Genomic DNA, 19,577 nt, shown 5'->3' on the forward strand with positions numbered 1-19,577 from the left:
CTCTTTGTCATTAAGGTGAAAACTTCTGATTTTTTCAATTATGTTCACTGAAATCTAAAATCAGACTACAAAAATACTATCTGTAGCATTCTTTCATACCGTCTTGAAAGATAATGCAATTCTTTGGGCAATACAATAAGCAAACAAAAGGATGACGCAACAGTCACTGTTACAGCCTCCTTCTAGGCAATTCCATTAGTCTTATTACTTTAGTCTTTTTTTAAAATAAATAAATAAATTTATTTATTTATTGGCTGCATTGGGTCTTCATTGCTGCGCACGGGCTTTCTCTAGTTGCGGCGAGCGGGGTTTACTCTTTGTTGCGGTGCCTGGGCTTCTCATGGCGGTAGCTTCTCTTGCTGCGGAGCACGGGCTCTAGGCGCGCCCATGGGCTCAGTAGTTGTGGCACGTGGGCTCAGTAGTTGTGGCTTGCGGGCTCTACAGCACAGGCTCAGTAGTTGTGGCACACAGGCTTAGCTGCTCCGCTGCATGTGGGATCTTCCTGGACCAGGGCTCGAACCCGTGTCCCCTGTGTTGGCAGGTGGATTCTTAACCACTGTGCCACCAGGGAAGCCCCTATTTTTAGTCTTTTTAAACACTGTTGGGAATAACTGATGAATAATGATGAATCAATTCCAAGGATGATGAAATAGCAAAATGTTACAAAATACAGAAAAAAATTGGATCACTAAAACCCTTAATTTTTCTTAGATTTATAAAATGGCCCAAAGGACTCACATGGTAATTATGAGAGAAAATGAGTTTTATGGTATTTTTAAAATAAGTCATATTTGTTCTTGTTTTGTGGAAGACCCTTAAGAAACAATAAAGTTCAAAACTATCAGTCCTTACAAATCATTAGAACTCCTCAAAAAAAAACCTCAAAAACTAAAATCAGGTCCTGATGTTATAATGAGGATTAAAATTCTTTACAAATTTTAAACAGCTGTATCATCTATACACTATTTCATTAATAAAAAATTACTATTTTAAGAGAGAGTAGTCAAGACAATGTTATTACTTCAAAGCTGCAAAGATTACACTGCCAACACAACTGCTCAGATACTTTTTCAAACTTCTCACTTTAACCCTGCAGAAAGGTTAATCAAAATCATATCATATCACCTAATTCTTACTGAATATTTCACTTAAAAATTCATTATATAGTAATACAAAGGTTCAGCTTTCAATAACTTGTCTAATTTATTATGTATTTATCTACATGCTGTTTAAGCTTTCAACTTCTTATACTATTTCCTATTCCCTTTTCTTTACCACTCTACATTAGAAGTTCAAAATTCATTAAACAAAAGAAATTCTTTATTTGGGCAAAAGGACAAAGTTATCACTGGTAATGTTGAACTCTAATAACTTTAAAATTTTAAATTGAACACTATCCATTTTATATTTGGTGAACTTATTTTTCCTTTACTTCATGAGAAAATATAAACTAAAAAAGGAAGTTAGATTCAAAGGAGAAAAAAAAACAAACTAAAATTTTTTAGTTCTTCTGAACTAAAAACATGGGCTTCTGAACAGGTAACCTAAAAAGAAATGTGCCCAAATAATTTAGACATGTGATCACTTACCTGGATAAACAAAGTCACCAACATACAACAACATCTAATTTGCTCATCCGTTCCCTAGCCAAATCGGTTCCCTTTCCTTTTTATAACTGGCATCCGCAGTTGCTCTAACCATTACAGCTAGTGCCAGAGAAATACCTTTTGGCTAAAGGAAAAGCGCCAGGCAAAAAACTAATGAAAAAAGAGGATGGAATGAGAAAGCCTACATGTGGGAGAAGGCAGAGTGGACTGGGGGTGTCCCTCTGGCCCTGTCCTGACCCCAAAAGAAACCAGTAACTCTGAAAACAACCTACTCAGTAACTAATAAATCTTGGTTCTATTTTTAAAACACTTTAACAAAACAAAAAAACCTTATAAAGTTGAAAATTATCAACTCTCTATCCTAAGTGATACTCATGTTCAGCTATTTTACGAGATCTACCCAAGTATCGATACTTTGACAAGAGAAAAAAGCAAAATTTCTGAACCAAAAGGAAATACTTTACTGAATATCCCCCAAATGGTCTAGGATTTAAATATTCCCCTTAATGTTGAACATCCTGGCAAATTAGGTAAGAGGCAGGCCAGGGGATGTGAAATCACTTCAGTGTTAGTCTTGGGGTGGGGTCAGGGGAGAAAATAAAATATATAGGTTGAAAAGTTTTTCTGTCACATACATAATAAATACTCTTTCAGAATTAACGTTTTTATTAACATACAAATCTAAAGTGGAAAAGAAGCAGAGTTTTACTTTTAAATGGGTTGGGTCCTCTCATCTTTTAGACATGATGTGAAGAAACTTGTGGTGAAGATGCCCACACTGTATTTGATTCCCATATAGGTCAGATTATGGTACTCAGAATATTCAACCAGGATTTCGCCAATAAAAACAAAAACAAAGGAAAAGCAAAAAAAAAGGACAAGTACATTATGTGTTAATGATAGAGGATGCATTTTGATGCCAGGCACATTGCTTCCCAATCCAAGGACAACTAAGACAGCATGTTACTGCAAGAGTCTGAACAGCAAAGATGGCCAGAATCCTCTCTCTTATGTAAAACAGAAACTAAAGAATTTCTCTCAAAAGATGCAATAGGACAACCTGGATATTTTGATACTGTCAAGAAAATAAGAAGAAAATTATCTTACTTAAAGAATTTTATTCCTTCTGAATCGACATTGGCTTTCCGGAACTTTTTCGGTGGGTGGTTAAGACGTATCCATAGTTATTAAATCTAGAGTGTTAGCAACTTACTGCAGGGACAATGCAGGTTTGTTTCATGCTCTGAAAATACTTTCCCCCTTCCTAATCTGGTATTTAAAGTTGTCATAAGGTCTGTAATTTACCTGAAAACATGTTAGTATAGATAGCGTGCTATGGATGTGTAGTAGTTTGCTCCAGGAAATATCTCCACTCTGGAAGCAGCTATTCGCCCTAAATGGGAAAACCCATTCGGGAAGTAATTAGTTAGGATTTAATCCCAAGGCCAGATGGCTATTGTAAATGCTTCAACTATCTTAATCTCCAGATTACACCAGAAGCTTTGTTAATTAGTAAAATGAGTTTTCTTGTGAACTAAGTGGCCCTGTTACTTAGTGTAACGGATGTTAAGAAATTCCTGGGGAAAAATGAGTGACATTAATAGCCATGGACTGATTGGAAATACACAGATGTCCGTCAGCCAGTCTGGTGTGGGCCGGGTGTCAAGGCTGCAGCGAGCCCCAGGGGCTGCAGGGTTGGGAGGGCAGCCGTGGATCTGGAGGATGGGGGTTGCGTGGTGCAGACCACGTTCTGTGTCTGATACTGTCACATTTGCCTCGGTAAATCTTTACAGAAAGGCTCAGTGACACAACACAAGACAGAGCAGCAACTGTGTTCAATTTACCCACAAAATTGATTCTGGTGCCTGCTCGGATAATACACGTGAGGGCGCAGAATTCTGACTCACTTTCATTGTAACCTGGTAGCCAAGGGGGAAGGAGGCACCTGGAGGCTTTATCTAGCTTCAAAAATTAGAGGCTAATTAGCTACCACAAGGTACGTAAAACGGAATTGCCAAATTGGCTTAAATCTTTGCAAAGGAAAAAAAAAATAGAAGAAATAAAGGAAAAGATTTGTGCAGATATGGTAAGTGATCCCTACTAAAACTTTCTAAGATGAGATGTATCTGCTGATACAATCATTTTGAAACTGAACTCCATTTCTAAAGTTTCATTACAAGATGTTCATTTTACATAAATCTCCTCCATCTGGAACGCATTTCACTTGTCCATAAACAGAGAGCTGGACTAATCGTGAACGGTTATTTTCATAAGGGCAATGCTCTCCTAAAGAATCCCCTTCAATACAAACCATGAGCTAGTCACCTTTGAAAGAAAAGATATTCTTCAGGAAAGTACTTGTCTATATCAGATCAAAGAAATGGAAACAAGTGGATTCTAAAATTTACAGAGTTTATAGTTTCTAATATTTTCACTGCAGGCATGTGGCTTGTAAGTAATGACCACATGGAATTCCACTGTACACACAACTCATCTTTGAACGTCACGTCACTCTTTCGGTCTGACGTCCAACCCCAATCCCAGCCCCAACCCCAGGCTGGCCTGGCTGTGGGGCCAGCAGCTCCCAGGCACCTTCTGCCCACACTTCTAAAACTGGGGCATACACACTATGGAAAACAGGGTGGAGGTTCCTTAAAAAGGTAAAAATAGTTACTGTATGATCCAGCAATCCCACTCCTGGGTATATATATGGAAAAGACGAAAACTCTAGTTTGAAAAGATACGTGCACCCCAATGTTCACAGCAGCCCTATTTACAGTAGCTAAGACAAGGAAGCAACCTAAGTGTCCAGCAACATATGAATGAATAAAAAGATGTGGTACATATGGATACAACAGAATACTACTCATCCATAAAAAAGAACGAAACATTGCCATTTGCAGCAACATGGATGGACCCAGAGATTATCATACTGAGCGAAGTAAGTCAGAGAGAGAAAGACACATTACACGATGTTGCTTATATGTGGAACTAAAAAATAATACAAATGACTTTATTTACAAAACAGAAACAGATTCACAGACATACAAAACAAACTTACAGTTACCAAAAGGGAAGGGTGGGGAGGGATAAATTAGGAGTATGGGACTAACAGATACACACTACTACATATAAAACAGATAAGCAACAAGGATTTACTGTATAGCACAGGGAATGATATTCAATATCTTGTAATAATCTACAATGGAAAAGAGTATGAAAAAAATGTGTAACTGAATCACTTTGCTGTACACCTGAAACTAACATGATATTGTAAATCAACTATGCTTCAATTTAAAAAAAAAACCAAAAAACTGGGGCATGCATATTCTCAGAGCCTGGCACATGCAACACTCCCTGAGCTCAACTGTACATGATGGCATGTCATCAAAAACACATTAAAGGTAAAACTCAACTGAAGGTGAGCTCTGTGAGGCTGCAGACCTTTGTTTTGTGCACTGATATATTCCCAGGGCATAGAAGAGTGTCAAGTGCTTAGTAGGTAACCACGCTGTAACAATGGATTCCATAAATACATATACCTACTATGTACTTACACGTGGGAGGCAGAGGCAACTAAGGATCCAGAGAGCAAGGTGGATGGGGTCCCTGCCGCCAGAGATCTTACATGCTAGCAGGAGAGAGATCACAGATGAGCAGAGTGCCGACTACAGACTGCTACAAGGGAAATCAGCAGGACACTGGGATAGAGGATATAGAGGAAACCTCCTCAGACCAGGTTTGAGACGAACAAGGAGTTTAAGGAAGGGAGAAGGAGACACGTGGACAGATGTGAAATATGTCCTGGAGGTGGAACCACAAAATTCACTCCTGGCTTGGACATGGGCCGTGAGAAAAAGGCTCAATCAAGGATGATTCCTCGGTATTTTGTTTCTCTAGGTTTTGTTGTTTTTATTTTAAGTTTAAGCAACTGGGTGACTTGATGGTACCATTTACTGACGTCAGACTTAAAAAAAGAAATTTTGAACGAAGAAAAAAAGTTCCATTTGTTAATTCAAGAAATCCATTAGACATCCAATGGAGATAACCAGTAAGCAGCACAGTGCCTGGCAAAGAATAGGTGCTTCACAGTTAACTGAAAAGCACAACAAAAAATCTAAATTAATAAAATTTAATTTAAAAATGAGTCTACACTGGCTACTCTCTAACCCCCTGAGAAACAGTGTTGGCAACACCCACAGGAAACTGCTAAAGGGTGTTTTAACTGAACATGAGTCAGTCAACGGAACTAATTACTTCACTATTCTTTATGGACCTGCTAAAATCAAGTTCTTGTTGTATTGTGCAGTTAATGCCTTATGATAATAGTAGCTGGCTACTAAACTCTTTAAAAAAATACTGTACGTATCAATATAAAGTTGACTTTCTAAGAATTAAAGCCCAAAGTCAATATTAAAGATACGTTTGTTTCTTGGTTGAATGAATAGCTAAGAATACTGCCTTAATCAAAAATCTTTTCTAAACAGATTAGCTTTTATACTACAAAGCTACAGTAATCAAGACAGTATGGTACTGGCATAAAAACAGAAATATAGATCAATGGTACAGGATAGAAAGCCCAGAGATAAACCCATGCACCTATGGTCACCTAATCTATGACAAAGGAGGCAAGAATATACAATGGAGAAAAGACAGTCTCTTCAATAAGCGAGGCAGTGGAAAACCGAACAGCTACATGTAAAAGAATGAAATTAGAACACTCCCTTACACCATACACAAAAATAAACTCAAAATGGATTAAAGACCTAAATGTAACACCTGATACTGTAAAACTCTTAGAGGAAAACATAGGAAAAATACTCTTTGACATAAATCACAGCAAGATCTTTTTTGACCCACCTCCTAGAGTAATGGAAATAAAAACAAAAATAAACAAGTGGGACCTAATTAAACTTAAAAGCTTTTGCACAGCAAAGGAAAACATAAACAAGACAAAAAAACAACATTCAGAATGGGAGAAAATTTCGCAAATGAAGCAACTGACAAAGGATTGATCCCCAAAATATACAAAACAGCTCACGCAGCTCAATATCCAAAAAAACCCAAACCACCCCATCCAAAAATGGGCAGAAGACCTAAATAGACATTTCTCCAAAGAAGACATACAAATGGCCAAGAGGCACATGAAAAGATGCTCAACATCACGAATTACTAGAGAAATGCAAATCAAAACTAGAGTGAGGTATCACCTCACACCTGTCAAAATGGCCATCATCAAAAAATCTACAAACAATAAATGCTGGAGAGGGTGTGGAGAAAGGGGAACACTCTTGCACTGTTGGTGAAAATGTAAATTGATACAGACACTATGGAGAACAGTGTGGATGTTCATAAAAAAACTAAAAATAGGGCTTCCCTGGTGGCACAGTGGTTGAGAGTCCGCCTGCCGATGCAGGGGACACAGGTTCGTGCCCCGGTCCGGGAAGATCCCACATGCCGCGGAGCGGCTGGGCCCGTGAGCCATGGCCGCTGAGCCTGCGCGTCTGGAGCCTGTGCTCCACAACGGGAGAGGCCACAACAGTGAGAGGCCTGCATATCGCAAAAAAAAAAAAAAAAACAACTAAAAATAGAACTACCATATGAATGAAATTAGAACACTCCCTAACACCATACACAAAAATAAACTCAAAATGGATTAAAGACCTAAATGTAAGGCCAGACACTATAAAACTCTTAGGGGAAAACATAGGCAGAACATTATGACATAAATCACAGCAAGATCCTATTTGACCCACCTCCTAGAAAAATGGAAATAAAAACAAAAATAAACAAATGGGACCTAATGAAACTTAAAAGCTTTTGCACAGCAAAGGAAAACATAAACAAGACGAAAAGACAACCCTCAGAATGGGAGAAAATATTTGCAAATGAAGCAACTGACAAAGGATTAATCTCCAAAATTTACAAGCAGCTCATGCAGCTCAGTATCAAAAAAACAAACAACCCAATCCAAAAATGGGCAGAAGACCTAAATAGACATTTCTCCAAAGAAGATATACAGATTGCCAACAAACACATGAAAGGATGCTCAACATCACTAACCATTAGAGAAATGCAAATCAAAACTACAGTGAGGTATCACCTCACACCTGTCAAAATGGCCATCAAAAAATCCACAAACAATAAATGCTGGAGAGGGTGTGGAGAAAAGGGAACCCTCTTGCACTGTTGGCGGGAATATAAATTGATACAGCCACTATGGAGAACAGTATGGAGGTTCCTTAAAAGACTAAAAATAGAACTACTATATGACCCAGCAATCCCACTACTGGGCATATACCCTGAGAAAACCATAATTCAAAAAGACACATCCACTCCAATGATCACTGCAGCAGTATTTACAATAGCCAGGACATGGAAACAACTTAAGTGTCCATCAACAGAGGAGTGGATAAAGAAGATGTGGTACATATATACAATGGAATATTACTCAGCCATAAAAAGGAACGAAACTGGGTCATTTGTAGAGATGTGGTTGGTCCTAGAGTCTGTCACACAGCATGACGTAAGTCAGAAAGAGAAAAACAAATATCGTATATTAACGCATATATGTGGAGTCTAGAAAAATGGTACAGATGAACCTATTTGCAGGGCAGGAATAGAGACACAGACGCAGAGAACAGACATGTGGACACAGGGGCATAAGGGGAGGGTGGGACGAATTGGGAGATTAGGATTGACATATATACACTACCACGTGTAAAACAGATAGCTAGTGGGAACCTGCTGTACAGCACAGGGAGATCAGCTCAGTGCTCTGTGATGACCTAGATGGGTGGGATGGGGGTGGAGGTGGGAGGGAGGTCCAAGAGGGATGGGATATATGTATGCCTATGGCTGATTCACTTCATCGTGCAGCGGGAACTAACACAGCGTTGTGAAGCAATTATACTCCAAAAAAAAAAAAAAGATTAGCTTTTACTATATTAGATTGAGCATACTTAATGATGATTATTCAGTAGTACAAGCACTTTGGAAGGTGGAACCTCAGCTGAATCAGGGTTTGTTGAGAATTCACACTGAATGGGTGATTCTTGCTAGAATCAATCTTGCTAGGAAACAATCTAAGAAATTCTTCCCACCAGTAGAATGTAAAAGAAGTTCCCACTAGAATTATTTTATCAGCCTTTGGAACAGGATGCGTCAATAACAAGCATTAAGAAGACTTAAGTATAGTAATTGCTCTGCAAATGAATTTCAAAAAGTGATCAGCTTAATTTAGACTACAAGTTAAAGGAACAAACTAGAGCAGAGTTTCTCAACCTCCATATAACTGACATTTGGGGATAATTCTGTTGTGGGGCCTGTCCTGTACATTGTAGGATGTTTAGCAACATCCCTGGCCTCCACCCACGAGACGTCAAACGTGGGATCCCCAGGGGACCCCAAATTGAGAACCAGCGATCTAGAGTAATGCAAATTACGGATTGTAACCTACATATGTCAATATGGAAATCTAATGATCTCTGGTAGCCAACTTCCAAGATGGCCTCAATAACCCCTACCTTCTGGTACTCGGGTCACCTGCTCTGGGGGATGCCGGCTGCCATGTCGTGAGCAAGCGTCATGTGGCAGAGAGGCCACTGAGGTGTGGAACTGAGGCTTCTTGCCAAAAGCTACCCAAGTAAGCTGGGAAGCTCCTCCAGCCTCAGCAGGCGTTCAGATGCCTCGGCGCTAGCCAATCACACAGTAATGACGACCTCATGGGAGACCACGGGCCAGAACCAGCACTCAGAAACGCTCAGACGATAAACGTTTTACGTCACTAGGTCTTCGGGGAATTTGTTACATAGCAACACGTCTATCTGTCCCAAACACAAAAACCTCAGCAGATGAATCTTTCCCACTTAGTAACAGAATCACTACATTCTTTACCAAAGGACACACAGGACTGCTTAGTAGCAATTCATCTTTTCTAGGCAAAAATGAGACAAATGGGTACAAAAGTGTTTTTCTTGAATTTGAGTGTGGTTTGGGGGGGGTGGGCTAGAAATCAGAATAGACTGGTAACTTGATTTATGTGGTAAAAGAAAACATTTTCCACTAAGAAGTCCTTGAAAATCTTCACGGAGATTCACATACCAAAGCTGGTAGCTCACTGTGTCTCCCGTCCCAGGACACAGCCACTAAACACAGGGCTTTCAGGAGGAAGAATTCCAGATCTAATTGTGGCTCCAGCTCAGGGCTGACGGTCCACAGAATGATAGAAACTCACAAAGCAGCTCCGTTTCCCCAGAGCCAGAAGTCACAGCCATGCTTCCTACTGACACGGGCACATTTGTTATCCCACCTTGTACAGAAAAAGCTAGAATAATTACTAAATGAACTTGGATTAAGCAAATCTTCAGATTTTATCTTACTGGGAATAAACAATATTCCAAGCAAACAGTCCCATACTTCTTACATAACTTGGCTAAAGTCTCTTGCACTTAAACTACCTCTGAGGGTGTTACGGGCTGAATCGTCCCCCACCCCCAAATCCATATGTTGAAGTTCTAACCTCTAGTAGCTCAGAGCATGACTGTGTTTAAAGAAAGGGTCTTCACAGATGTAATTAAGCTAAAATGAGGTCACTAGGGTGGGCCGGATCCAATATGACTGGGGTCTTATGAGAGAAGAACGGACACAGACACATGCAGAGGGAAGAGCACGTGAATTCACAGGAGACGGCCGTCCACAAGCCAAGGAGAGAGGCCTCGGAAGAAACCAACCCTGCCAACACCTTGATCCCAGACTTCCTCCAATTGTGAGAAAATACATGTCTATTGTTTAAGCCACCCAGTCTGTGGTGCTCTGTTTTGGCGGCCCGGGCAAAGGCATACAGAGGGTTATCTAGCTACCTTTGTATTTCCTGGGTCCTCTGTGATCTGGTGGCATCTCCTAATCACAGAAACCACATCGTCAGGAGATTAACGTGCGGACCCAGAGTAAAGAATGTCACAGTGAACCCGATTTCCAGAAACTGCCCATCAAGGGATTGTTAGAATTGAAGTCTCTGATTCTGGCCTTCTTAACTTTAACCAAGACGTCTAATATCAGAGAAGGGAGGAAAAACATAGAATTAACTCGAATTACTTAAGTAGAAATAACAGAAGTTGAATGATTTGCTATTAAAGTGTCGACTCTAAGCAGCTGGAAAGGGGAGGGCCGTGTCCCGTAAGTCACACTGAGCCGGCTGTCACTCAGGATAACGTCCCCAGACTAGGCGTGCAAGCCGGTCGGGCTGAGGAAGAAAGTAAAGCTTTCAGCGAATTAAGGGAGTCGAACGGCTGAGAGGAAATTTTTGAGGAGACAAAATGTGAGGGACAAATTATTCTGAGGTCCACATCCCATAGAAATGGTAATGTATGAAAAGAACAATTTACCACATCCAATTCCAACTTCGCTTGTTGAGTGTTCACTGTGCCTGGTTCTGTGTTAAGTATTCAGCACGCATCTCATTTAATCTCCACGCCAACCTCATAATTACATATCATCCCCAATCAAACACGAAGAAATAAGTTCAGAGAGGTTATATAATTATACATCCACAGAATAATACATAACTATCTATAATAAACATATGATTAAAATTACTTTCCCATTTGTTTTGCTTTTTAAAATGTGACTACTAGGAAAATGTTAATTACATGTAACTTGCACTGTATTTCTGTTGGACAGCCCTGTTCCATACTACATCTGTTAGGAAGGAAAGTACTTGATTTGCTTAATCATGGTAGACATTCAACTAGAAGTCTGAGGAATGAAAAGTTTCTGGTGCTTTTAAACTTACAAAACGAGATGAGTTATCATTTTTCACAGTCTTTGCGTTTCCAAATGATTCCAGGATTGGATTTGCTTGCAAAAGCTGCCGTTCAAGTTCCCCCTAAAAGACATTACACACACACACACACACACACACACACACACACAAATAAAAGCAAATATATGTTAATCTAACATGTCTACTCCAGTCCTCAGGGAAAAAAAAAAACAAAGCAAAACCAAACACTGCCTCTTTTGCTCAGTATTTTCATTTTATTTGCCATCCAGCAAACTTTGTTGTTGGCTTCTTACCTTGGTCTTATGGGCTCTGCTAAAGGAAAAAAATAGCATCTATCATGTGCTCACAAGGAGAAGAAAATGTCACATTGCACAGTGATGGTAAATTTAAGGACGGGGCACATAAATTAAGTGGAGAATTTTTAAAATAAAGCCAGCTGGTTTTCATGAAATGAAATTTAGCATGATACTTCAATTAAGGACATATTAATACTTATACTCCTGCTTATTTCTACTTTGCCTCGTTCCAAAGATTTAAGGCAGCAAATTCTAATAATTTCCACTGTACTGGTAATAAGACTTGCCATTTTTCCAAGGGTTTCACATAACATCTTAATGATGTAGACAGGGCAATGTCCTCATCTCCGGTTTCAGAGACGACAAAGATGGCGATGCTACTGAATTCTCGCACATATTTAAAAAGCTAAGTATACTGTATTTGGTATAATGGTCATTACTTATATGCAAATTAAGCTATAAAACAGATTTTACAAACAAAATACGTTAAGTGTATATATGCTTTAATCATGAAACACAACAGAAGGCTGTATGGGGAAGCATGAGGCATTTCTGTATCCCTGGAATGTAATTTCAGAATTACACTGTAGGACTTAAATAAATCTGCTCTTTCCAAACACAAATCTTACCCCTGTATTTTAAAATACCCACAGTATACTAGACCTCAAGAAAGGATAAAAACTGCTAGCTACTGTGATTCTCTAAGCAAAAACAGAGTACAAGGAAGCTCACATAAGATTTTAAAATTAATGGCCACCTGCCCTGTGACGTATTACACTACCATCGACTCCAAAATCGGGAACAGATCTATGCCACACATGCAGTCTCGGCATCTGACCCAGGTGTGGTTCACTCCACTGAAAGGGTAGGAAATGTTCCTGAAGCACGTGACACAGCGAGGCGCTGCAGTGTTACACGTCTACTCTGGAGCATTTATGTGGACTGTCCCATTGTCTGCATTATTTTCCCAGGTTTTATCTATAGTCTACTATTGTGTTCAACTGAAACCAGCCAGGAACCAGTCCTGCCATGTGAATGTCACGACGTGGCATCAACTCACATTCCTGGCTTTAGATAATATGCTCCCTATATGGGGGATCTTCCCGTTTATGGACTTCAAGACACCAGACTACTTCTGATGTAAATTTTCTAAACGCTACATGCTATCAGAGTTTCTTAAACATGGTGTCCTGAACCAATGTTAATGGCTGACAGTCATCACTACGAACAGCAGCCATTGTGCTGTGACGCAGAAGCACAGCCTCCCCTGGAGGTTAGCGGCCACGGCCATCACTGCGCCTGTGCTAGCATCTCACAAAGCTCTCGGTGCACTGGCACCGCAGTAACGATTTGGGCTCTAGAATCCCTTAACCTCACTCAATCTGTGTGATCGGGGCGTAGAAACTGTCAGAAAAACCCGGACTTGATAAGTGGGGCACTGCCTTTACCTGACACTCCTACGGTTAGATCAAGGAGTCAGAATACAGATGCCTTAAAATTACACACTATCCTACCAAATCATAATAAAAATACTTTCAATAGTAATCTACCTTTAAAATATTTTCCTAACTTGGAGGTAGAACAAATATTATATACATTTTAATATTCCCTAGACATGGCTTCAAGAACCCTGGGTCAAGTTTATAGATTCTTTTCTCCTTTGCGTGTGTATGCGCGCGTGTGTGTGTACACGCACGTGTGTGCATGGGATCCACTGATCCTGGTTCCATTCTTTCTTCTCTAGGCTTAAAGGCACCGGCTCTATACCCTACACGAGGTTAGTCAGTATCACGCCAAAATGATGCTCTGTGAACGTTTGCTGAATGGATGGTAATCAGCGGTCCGAAGACATTCTAGCAGTATTTGGGGAGGGGATGGTGGTGAGCCAGAGGTGGAAGTAAGATTTGGGTTAAGGGGCCTCGTAATCACTGGCATAACCACAGGCCTGGGTCCCTGCTTTGAAGGACACAACATTAACAGGAATGTGGTGGTACTTCTCTTCCAATGGATTTTTGACATCACTGAGACCAAGTAAAGATCTCAAAAACTCATAAATGAATCACAAAGAGCTTGACACAGAGCTAATATCATAAAACACACAAAAATGATCTTTAAGAAATTACCACGAAAATTTGACCATTTCTGCCTTGAATAATTTCACATTTAGATAAACAGGGCTAACAGCTCTCAACCAAATTATGAAGCCATTTACAAACCATCAGGGGACAGTGACTAAGTGCTAACCTCTCTGCTGGGACTCGGATGGGCAATGTCCCTTTTCTATTCTATACAGTAATGAGAAATGTCACTTGCGAATGTGGGGAAAAGAAATCAGCATTAGCTATTTAAATGATTTTTAAAGTTCTAAGTATTTAGAATGATACGATGCTTTAAAGGTTTACCAATCGTGATGAAAACTATACCCTTGTGTTTATTACAGTGTATTATATACACTTGCTATATGATAGATATAGGATGAGTTTTAAATTGGTTAAAAAAAAATTATATATATACATACACCTCTTTCAAAACTCCAGTTCAGCCAGCAAGGGGACTCGGGCTGGACTCTTGCTGCACCTGTAGGCCTGATGGGCAAAGCTGCAGGTGTCCCACTGACCGCAGAGTACGGTTGGAAGCTGGCGGCAGCAGTCAATCGCCATGTTTAGAACCAGACTCTCATCTCGAGTGGCAGGCTCTAGTTTCTGTGCTTGTTACCTGCTATCTATCACCTTTTTGTCTTAGTTCAAGGCAGTTTAGACCAGTAGATAAGAGTCATCCGGAAGCTGCCATCTAGAGGTGGAAGACTCAGGAGTCAGTGGGCAGGTGGGCTGGCTTGAAGGGGTCATTCCCCGGGGATGGTCCAGTCTAAGAAATTAGTCATCCTCAAACCTGCTCTGAAATCGTACCACGTCCAGGCTTTGGAGTGGCCCTGAACACTGTGCCAGACATCGAGGGTCTGTAACAGGGACCTACGATGAGGGAATATGGGCACTGGAGCTGTACTTGCTGTTGGCCGGGGCATTAAGCCAAACGAGGACTCATTTTGTTATGGTAAGTAAAAGTTGAGAGGTAAATGGTTTACTTCTTAAATACCGTGACCTTAACTTTGAAAATTTATTTCTTACATTTGTTCCTATTTCTATAATGAAGTTATAAGGTAAACATAAAAAAATCGGTCACTTCGCACTGCTAGGATGGCCTTAATAAAAAAGACAATGACAAGTGTTGCCCAGGATATGGAGAAACTGGCCCCCTCAAACACTGCGGGGAATGTAAAGTGGTGCAGCCTCTATGGAAAAGTTGGGCAGCTCCTCAAAATGTTAAACAGAAAATTACCACAATCCAGCAATTCCACTCCTAGGTATACACCCAAGAGAACTGAAAATGTATGGCTACGTGAAAACTTATATATTGCAGCATCATTCGTATTGGTGCCAAAGTGGAAACAATCCAAATGGCCATCAACTGGTGAAGGGATAAACAGAACGTGACAAATTTAATAGAACAGGTTATTATTTGGCCACAAAAAGGAATGCAGCACTTACACAAGCTCCAGCATGGATGAACCTTGAAAACATTATGCACAGTGAGAACCACATATTATATGATTCCGTTCATATAAAATACCCCGAATAGGCAGATTCAGAGAGACAGGAAGTAGATGAGGGATTTCCAGGGGCTGGGGGAACATGGAAGGTGATTCCTAATAGGTATACGGTTTCTTTTGGGGGTGATGAAAATGTTCTAAAATTGATTGTAGTGATAATTGCATAACTCTGGGAATACACTGAAAAAAAACAAACAAACACTGACCTGTACACTTTAAAGGAGTGAATTTTACGGGACATGAATTTAAATCTTAATAGAGTTATTTAAAAAAAAGAATGAGCAAAGAGACAAAGACTCACAAAATCAGGAGCCTACAAATGCCTTCCACTTTGTTTTTACAATTTATACTGCTGTTTAGTGATAAAATGCTAGCAACTGACACAAACTGTTCCTGGGAATCTGAGTTTTGCCAATAAAGTTCAACATAAATTTGGAAACCAGTGATATTAAACCAAGAGAAACACTGCCTTTGCAAAGTATAACCATTACTTTACGGTAGTCATCCTCAAAATGGGGCGAGGAAGGCATGCCTGCGGGCGCCCGGGAAGGGCAGGGGGTGTGGGGAGAGAAGTAAGTTCTCGACTCAACCCTCCCCAGGGTGTGAGCAGTGCCTATGCTCAGGAGTATCTCATATTCCTCAGGTGCGCTGGGGAAGAAAAAGTAATTGAGAACCAGCAGTCTTCTCATGTTTCTAAAAACATGGCACAGCTACTACTTGACTAGCTTTAACATAACCTTGGGGAAAGCAGCATGGAAGATTCTGCGCAGAGTGCGAACATGCAACAAGACATGCAAATCAGTAATGACAGTGCAGCACGGCCCAGAGAAGCTGTCGCCTCGCCTTCTTGGAGGATACCTGCTTACAGGGGTTCATTTGACCCAGAGTAAAATCTAGGGGTAGGCATGCTACTCACACACCACAGGGATCCGCTCTGTAGTTTTAAGATGACATCGAAACAAAATGTTAACAATAATGATTTATGTAATCCACAGAGGATTTGGAAAAACGAAATCTGTACGTTAACTATTTAACACTATTTTGCTAGTGATCTAAGTACATATTAAAGGGTCATTTAGCATGTACTCTAAAACACAAAGAAAAGCTGGTTGCTGGTCTAGAGGTTCCTTCTTTAACTGGCAAAGAAGCCTTTAAATATCATCTAGGATAATGATTATTTCATTCAGCCTCCCAATGCGTATCACTGGTCTGGTCTACAGCTAAAAGCAAAAGGACATCCTGGGCCTTCATAGGTATAGTACAGCTTTAGTGTCTGAGAATTTCTTAAGAATTCTAAAAAAGATATCTGAACGTCTCAGTATCTGGGACTATTCCTTTAGATGTTTCTGATCGTTTATGTTAAGAGATTGTTTTCATAACACGATCGTTTCTTGCTTTATGCTAGCTTTGCACCACTATGCTTGTGGAAGACACACCAGCACCGTTCCAGTGCGAGGGAATGGGCTGTCCAAGTACAGACGTCCCATTCTATCCAAGGCATCTGGCTCAGCTCCGCCCTCCCTCTCTTGCCAAGTAGCAGGAAATGCTCCGGTCCATGGTTTGTTCACTGCTATGCTCTGCGGAGCTAAAAGGCGGGCACCTGATAATTAGGGAGAATAACATTCCTCTGCTACTTGCCCTGGATAAAGAAAATCCTAAATTTATGTATTAAATACAACGAGGCTTTGGGGTTAAAACACTTACCAGGCTCTACAATGTTAACAGATCAGAAATTTTTTAAGTTGCAACTTTTCGAGCTGCAGCCCCAAATTCAAAATTTAACGTGTGGCATAAAGTTAGGTTTCCACCTGTTTAGGGAGTATTAAAGTAATTCCACCTGGTAACTGACACGTGAAACCCTAAGTTTACAGGCTTCATGAACGTATGATTCAATGTCATGATGAAAGGGTAAATAAATATTAAAATTCCTCTAGAAAACAAAGGTAAAGCAAACGGGCATGCTGCTTCTCAGGAAAGAATAAGCCTCAAAGCAACACAATTTCAAAACTCAATATTTTGTTCATAGGAGATGTTGCTCAGAACTAATGGTATTTGTTTCCAGTAGAGATTCAATCCAAAGACAGAAATTAGTGCAAACACTCATGACTTAAGAAGCATAAAGAAAAGCACTTGCCTGGTGTTTCACTGGTTTAGGTGATTCCTGCTGCTCGTTACAAACAGATAAATGCAAACGTTAGCGAGTTTGGGTCTTTTCCTAGCGGTAAAGCCACATCCAAAGCACAAAGTCAATGTGCGGTTTAGAACCGTGAAAGCTGGTACGCCTGGCATCTCTCAGGGAGTGTTAACTACTACTTCTCATATCTACAGATTAAGGATAACTGACGTTTACATTCTCACCCCTTTTCTATCATCAATTCTCCCCCAATTTCTATCCTCCCCTCGGGCTGCTGTGGGTGGCAGCTCTGTAAGTTCAGGAAGAAACGCTGAAAATATCTGAGGATCTTCTTTTGGTGGAAACGAAGAAGCCTTCCTAAGCACTGCTCATCCATGTTTAACAATCCCCACCACAGCTTTGTAAGAAATTAGGCTTCGAGTTACAACCGTAATTCCAGTTTGCCCTGGTGGAATCGCTAGTTACTAACAATTTCCTGATGCCCTAGCTCCCTCCTTGCTGGGTGGGGAGTGGCGGAGACAAGGGACCTGTCAATTACAGCAGCACACTGAGGACGCTTGCTTTCTGATTCTTGTTTCTGAAATTACAGAAGAATAAATCTAAGGGTTTGAAAAAACAACAGCAGAACAAACACTTACAGGAATATTATGGTCCTTTCGTCCTTTGTGTGAAGAAGCGACATGAGCAAGGTACTGAATGACTTTCTTAGTATTTTCTGTCTTCCCGGCACCCGATTCACCCCTGGAAGAAATATTAACACAGGCTGCTTTACGGAAAGCACAGCACACACATTCCCAAACTATAATCGACAAAAGTAAACTGAGTTGGAACAAGAATTAGTAGAAAGTAAAAAGAGAATAAGTAGGGAAGAAGAAGAAAAAAAAACTATCACCAATAGTTGGAAAATTATTATTTTTAAATGGCATAAATTAACCCAAATATTATTTTGGTAGATGCCGGTAAGGGGACAGAGGAAAGTGTTCACAACGATTTTTTTTTTTCCCTTGGAATTGGGGGCTCCTCCAGAGAAGTGAAGTTTATTAGAATGTTTGTGAAGCAATGCCTCAGCACCAGAAACACATCCAGCACTGGAAACAGAATTCCTAAAACAGGTAAGTTAAGGCAATTTAATCTGAAGGAGCTGAGTGAACTCTGGGATGTCCGCGGATTACTGACAGCACCTTCAAGGCCACTAGACGCCCTCTTGGCTCATCCCTCAGACCAGGCTGACGGTGGTTCTCTCCCCTAGACCCACACAGCACCTTGTACATACCTCATACACACATCTTCACAGTGATCACCAGCCTCACCCGAGGTAAGGACAAGGCCCCATGCGTTTGCTGATTTGTATGTTCGTGTAGTTTCTTTTTTTTTGTTTTTTGTTTTTTTGCGGTATGCGGGCCTCTCACCGTTGTGGCCTCTCCCGTTGCGGAGCACAGGCTCCGGACGCGCAGGCTCAGCGGCCATGGCTCACGGGCCCAGCCGCTCCGCAGCATGTGGGATCCTCCCGGACTAGGGCACGAACCCGTGTCCCCTGCATCGGCAGGCGGACTCTCAACCACTGCGCCACCAGGGAAGCCCTGTGTAGTTTCTTTTTAATCCACGTAACCTTGTGCAGTGTTGACACACAGCCAGGACGTAATTTGTAGAGAAAATGAAGGAATACTACGAATTTTGTTATGAACTGGGACAAATGCTATCGCTTCCTATATTTTCTATTTTCAAACGAGGCTGGCACATTTCAAAGGTTGCTTTTTATTTCTACTCAGTACTAAGCTTGAAATTCAGGCAAGCTGCTAGCATACAGTGTGATCCTTGAATTATGGCCTCTCTGATCAAATACCTGAGGTTCCCCGAGACCCTGGCAAAGCAAACCTACCTGGACAACGAATAAAATCTCAATTTGGATTAAAATGAAAAACTGTAATATATAATTAATTTTCTAAAAATCAACAACAAAAACACCCCAGGAACTCAAAAATGTTATTATACACACGGCCAACTAGTGATCCTCTACGCCTCTTTTATTTAAGGCTTAAAAATCTATTTTTTCGAACTCTGACCCTTTCTTGAAATTGTACTTGGAATTGTACTATCTGAACCGTCCCCAACATGAGTCCTTTAGGTTTCCTGGTTGCATTACCTCCCT

The 19,577-nt window shown here is 40.6% G+C and overlaps 1 protein-coding gene across 13 annotated transcripts in view; it reads right to left on the minus strand.

The window, feature by feature from the left end:
• MYH10 (myosin heavy chain 10) overlaps window positions 1-19,577 on the minus strand; it is a 134,093-nt gene that overhangs the window by 66,100 nt on the left and 48,416 nt on the right. For 8 of the 13 annotated variants that reach the window (XM_033422872.2, XM_033422868.2, XM_033422873.2 and 5 more), the window contains exons 5-7: window positions 18,067-18,169; window positions 17,429-17,458; window positions 11,401-11,493 (exon numbers count right to left, since the gene is read on the minus strand). In XM_033422872.2, coding sequence (XP_033278763.1) covers window positions 11,401-11,493; window positions 17,429-17,458; window positions 18,067-18,169 — 226 coding nt within the window. The remainder of the gene's footprint in view (window positions 1-11,400; window positions 11,494-17,428; window positions 17,459-18,066; window positions 18,170-19,577) is intronic. The other 5 variants (XM_033422869.2, XM_033422874.2, XM_033422875.2 and 2 more) reach the window with 1 other exon arrangement.

This window comes from Orcinus orca, chromosome 19 (genome assembly GCF_937001465.1).
Source record: "Orcinus orca chromosome 19, mOrcOrc1.1, whole genome shotgun sequence".
In the NCBI taxonomy this organism is placed as follows: domain Eukaryota; kingdom Metazoa; phylum Chordata; class Mammalia; order Artiodactyla; family Delphinidae; genus Orcinus; species Orcinus orca.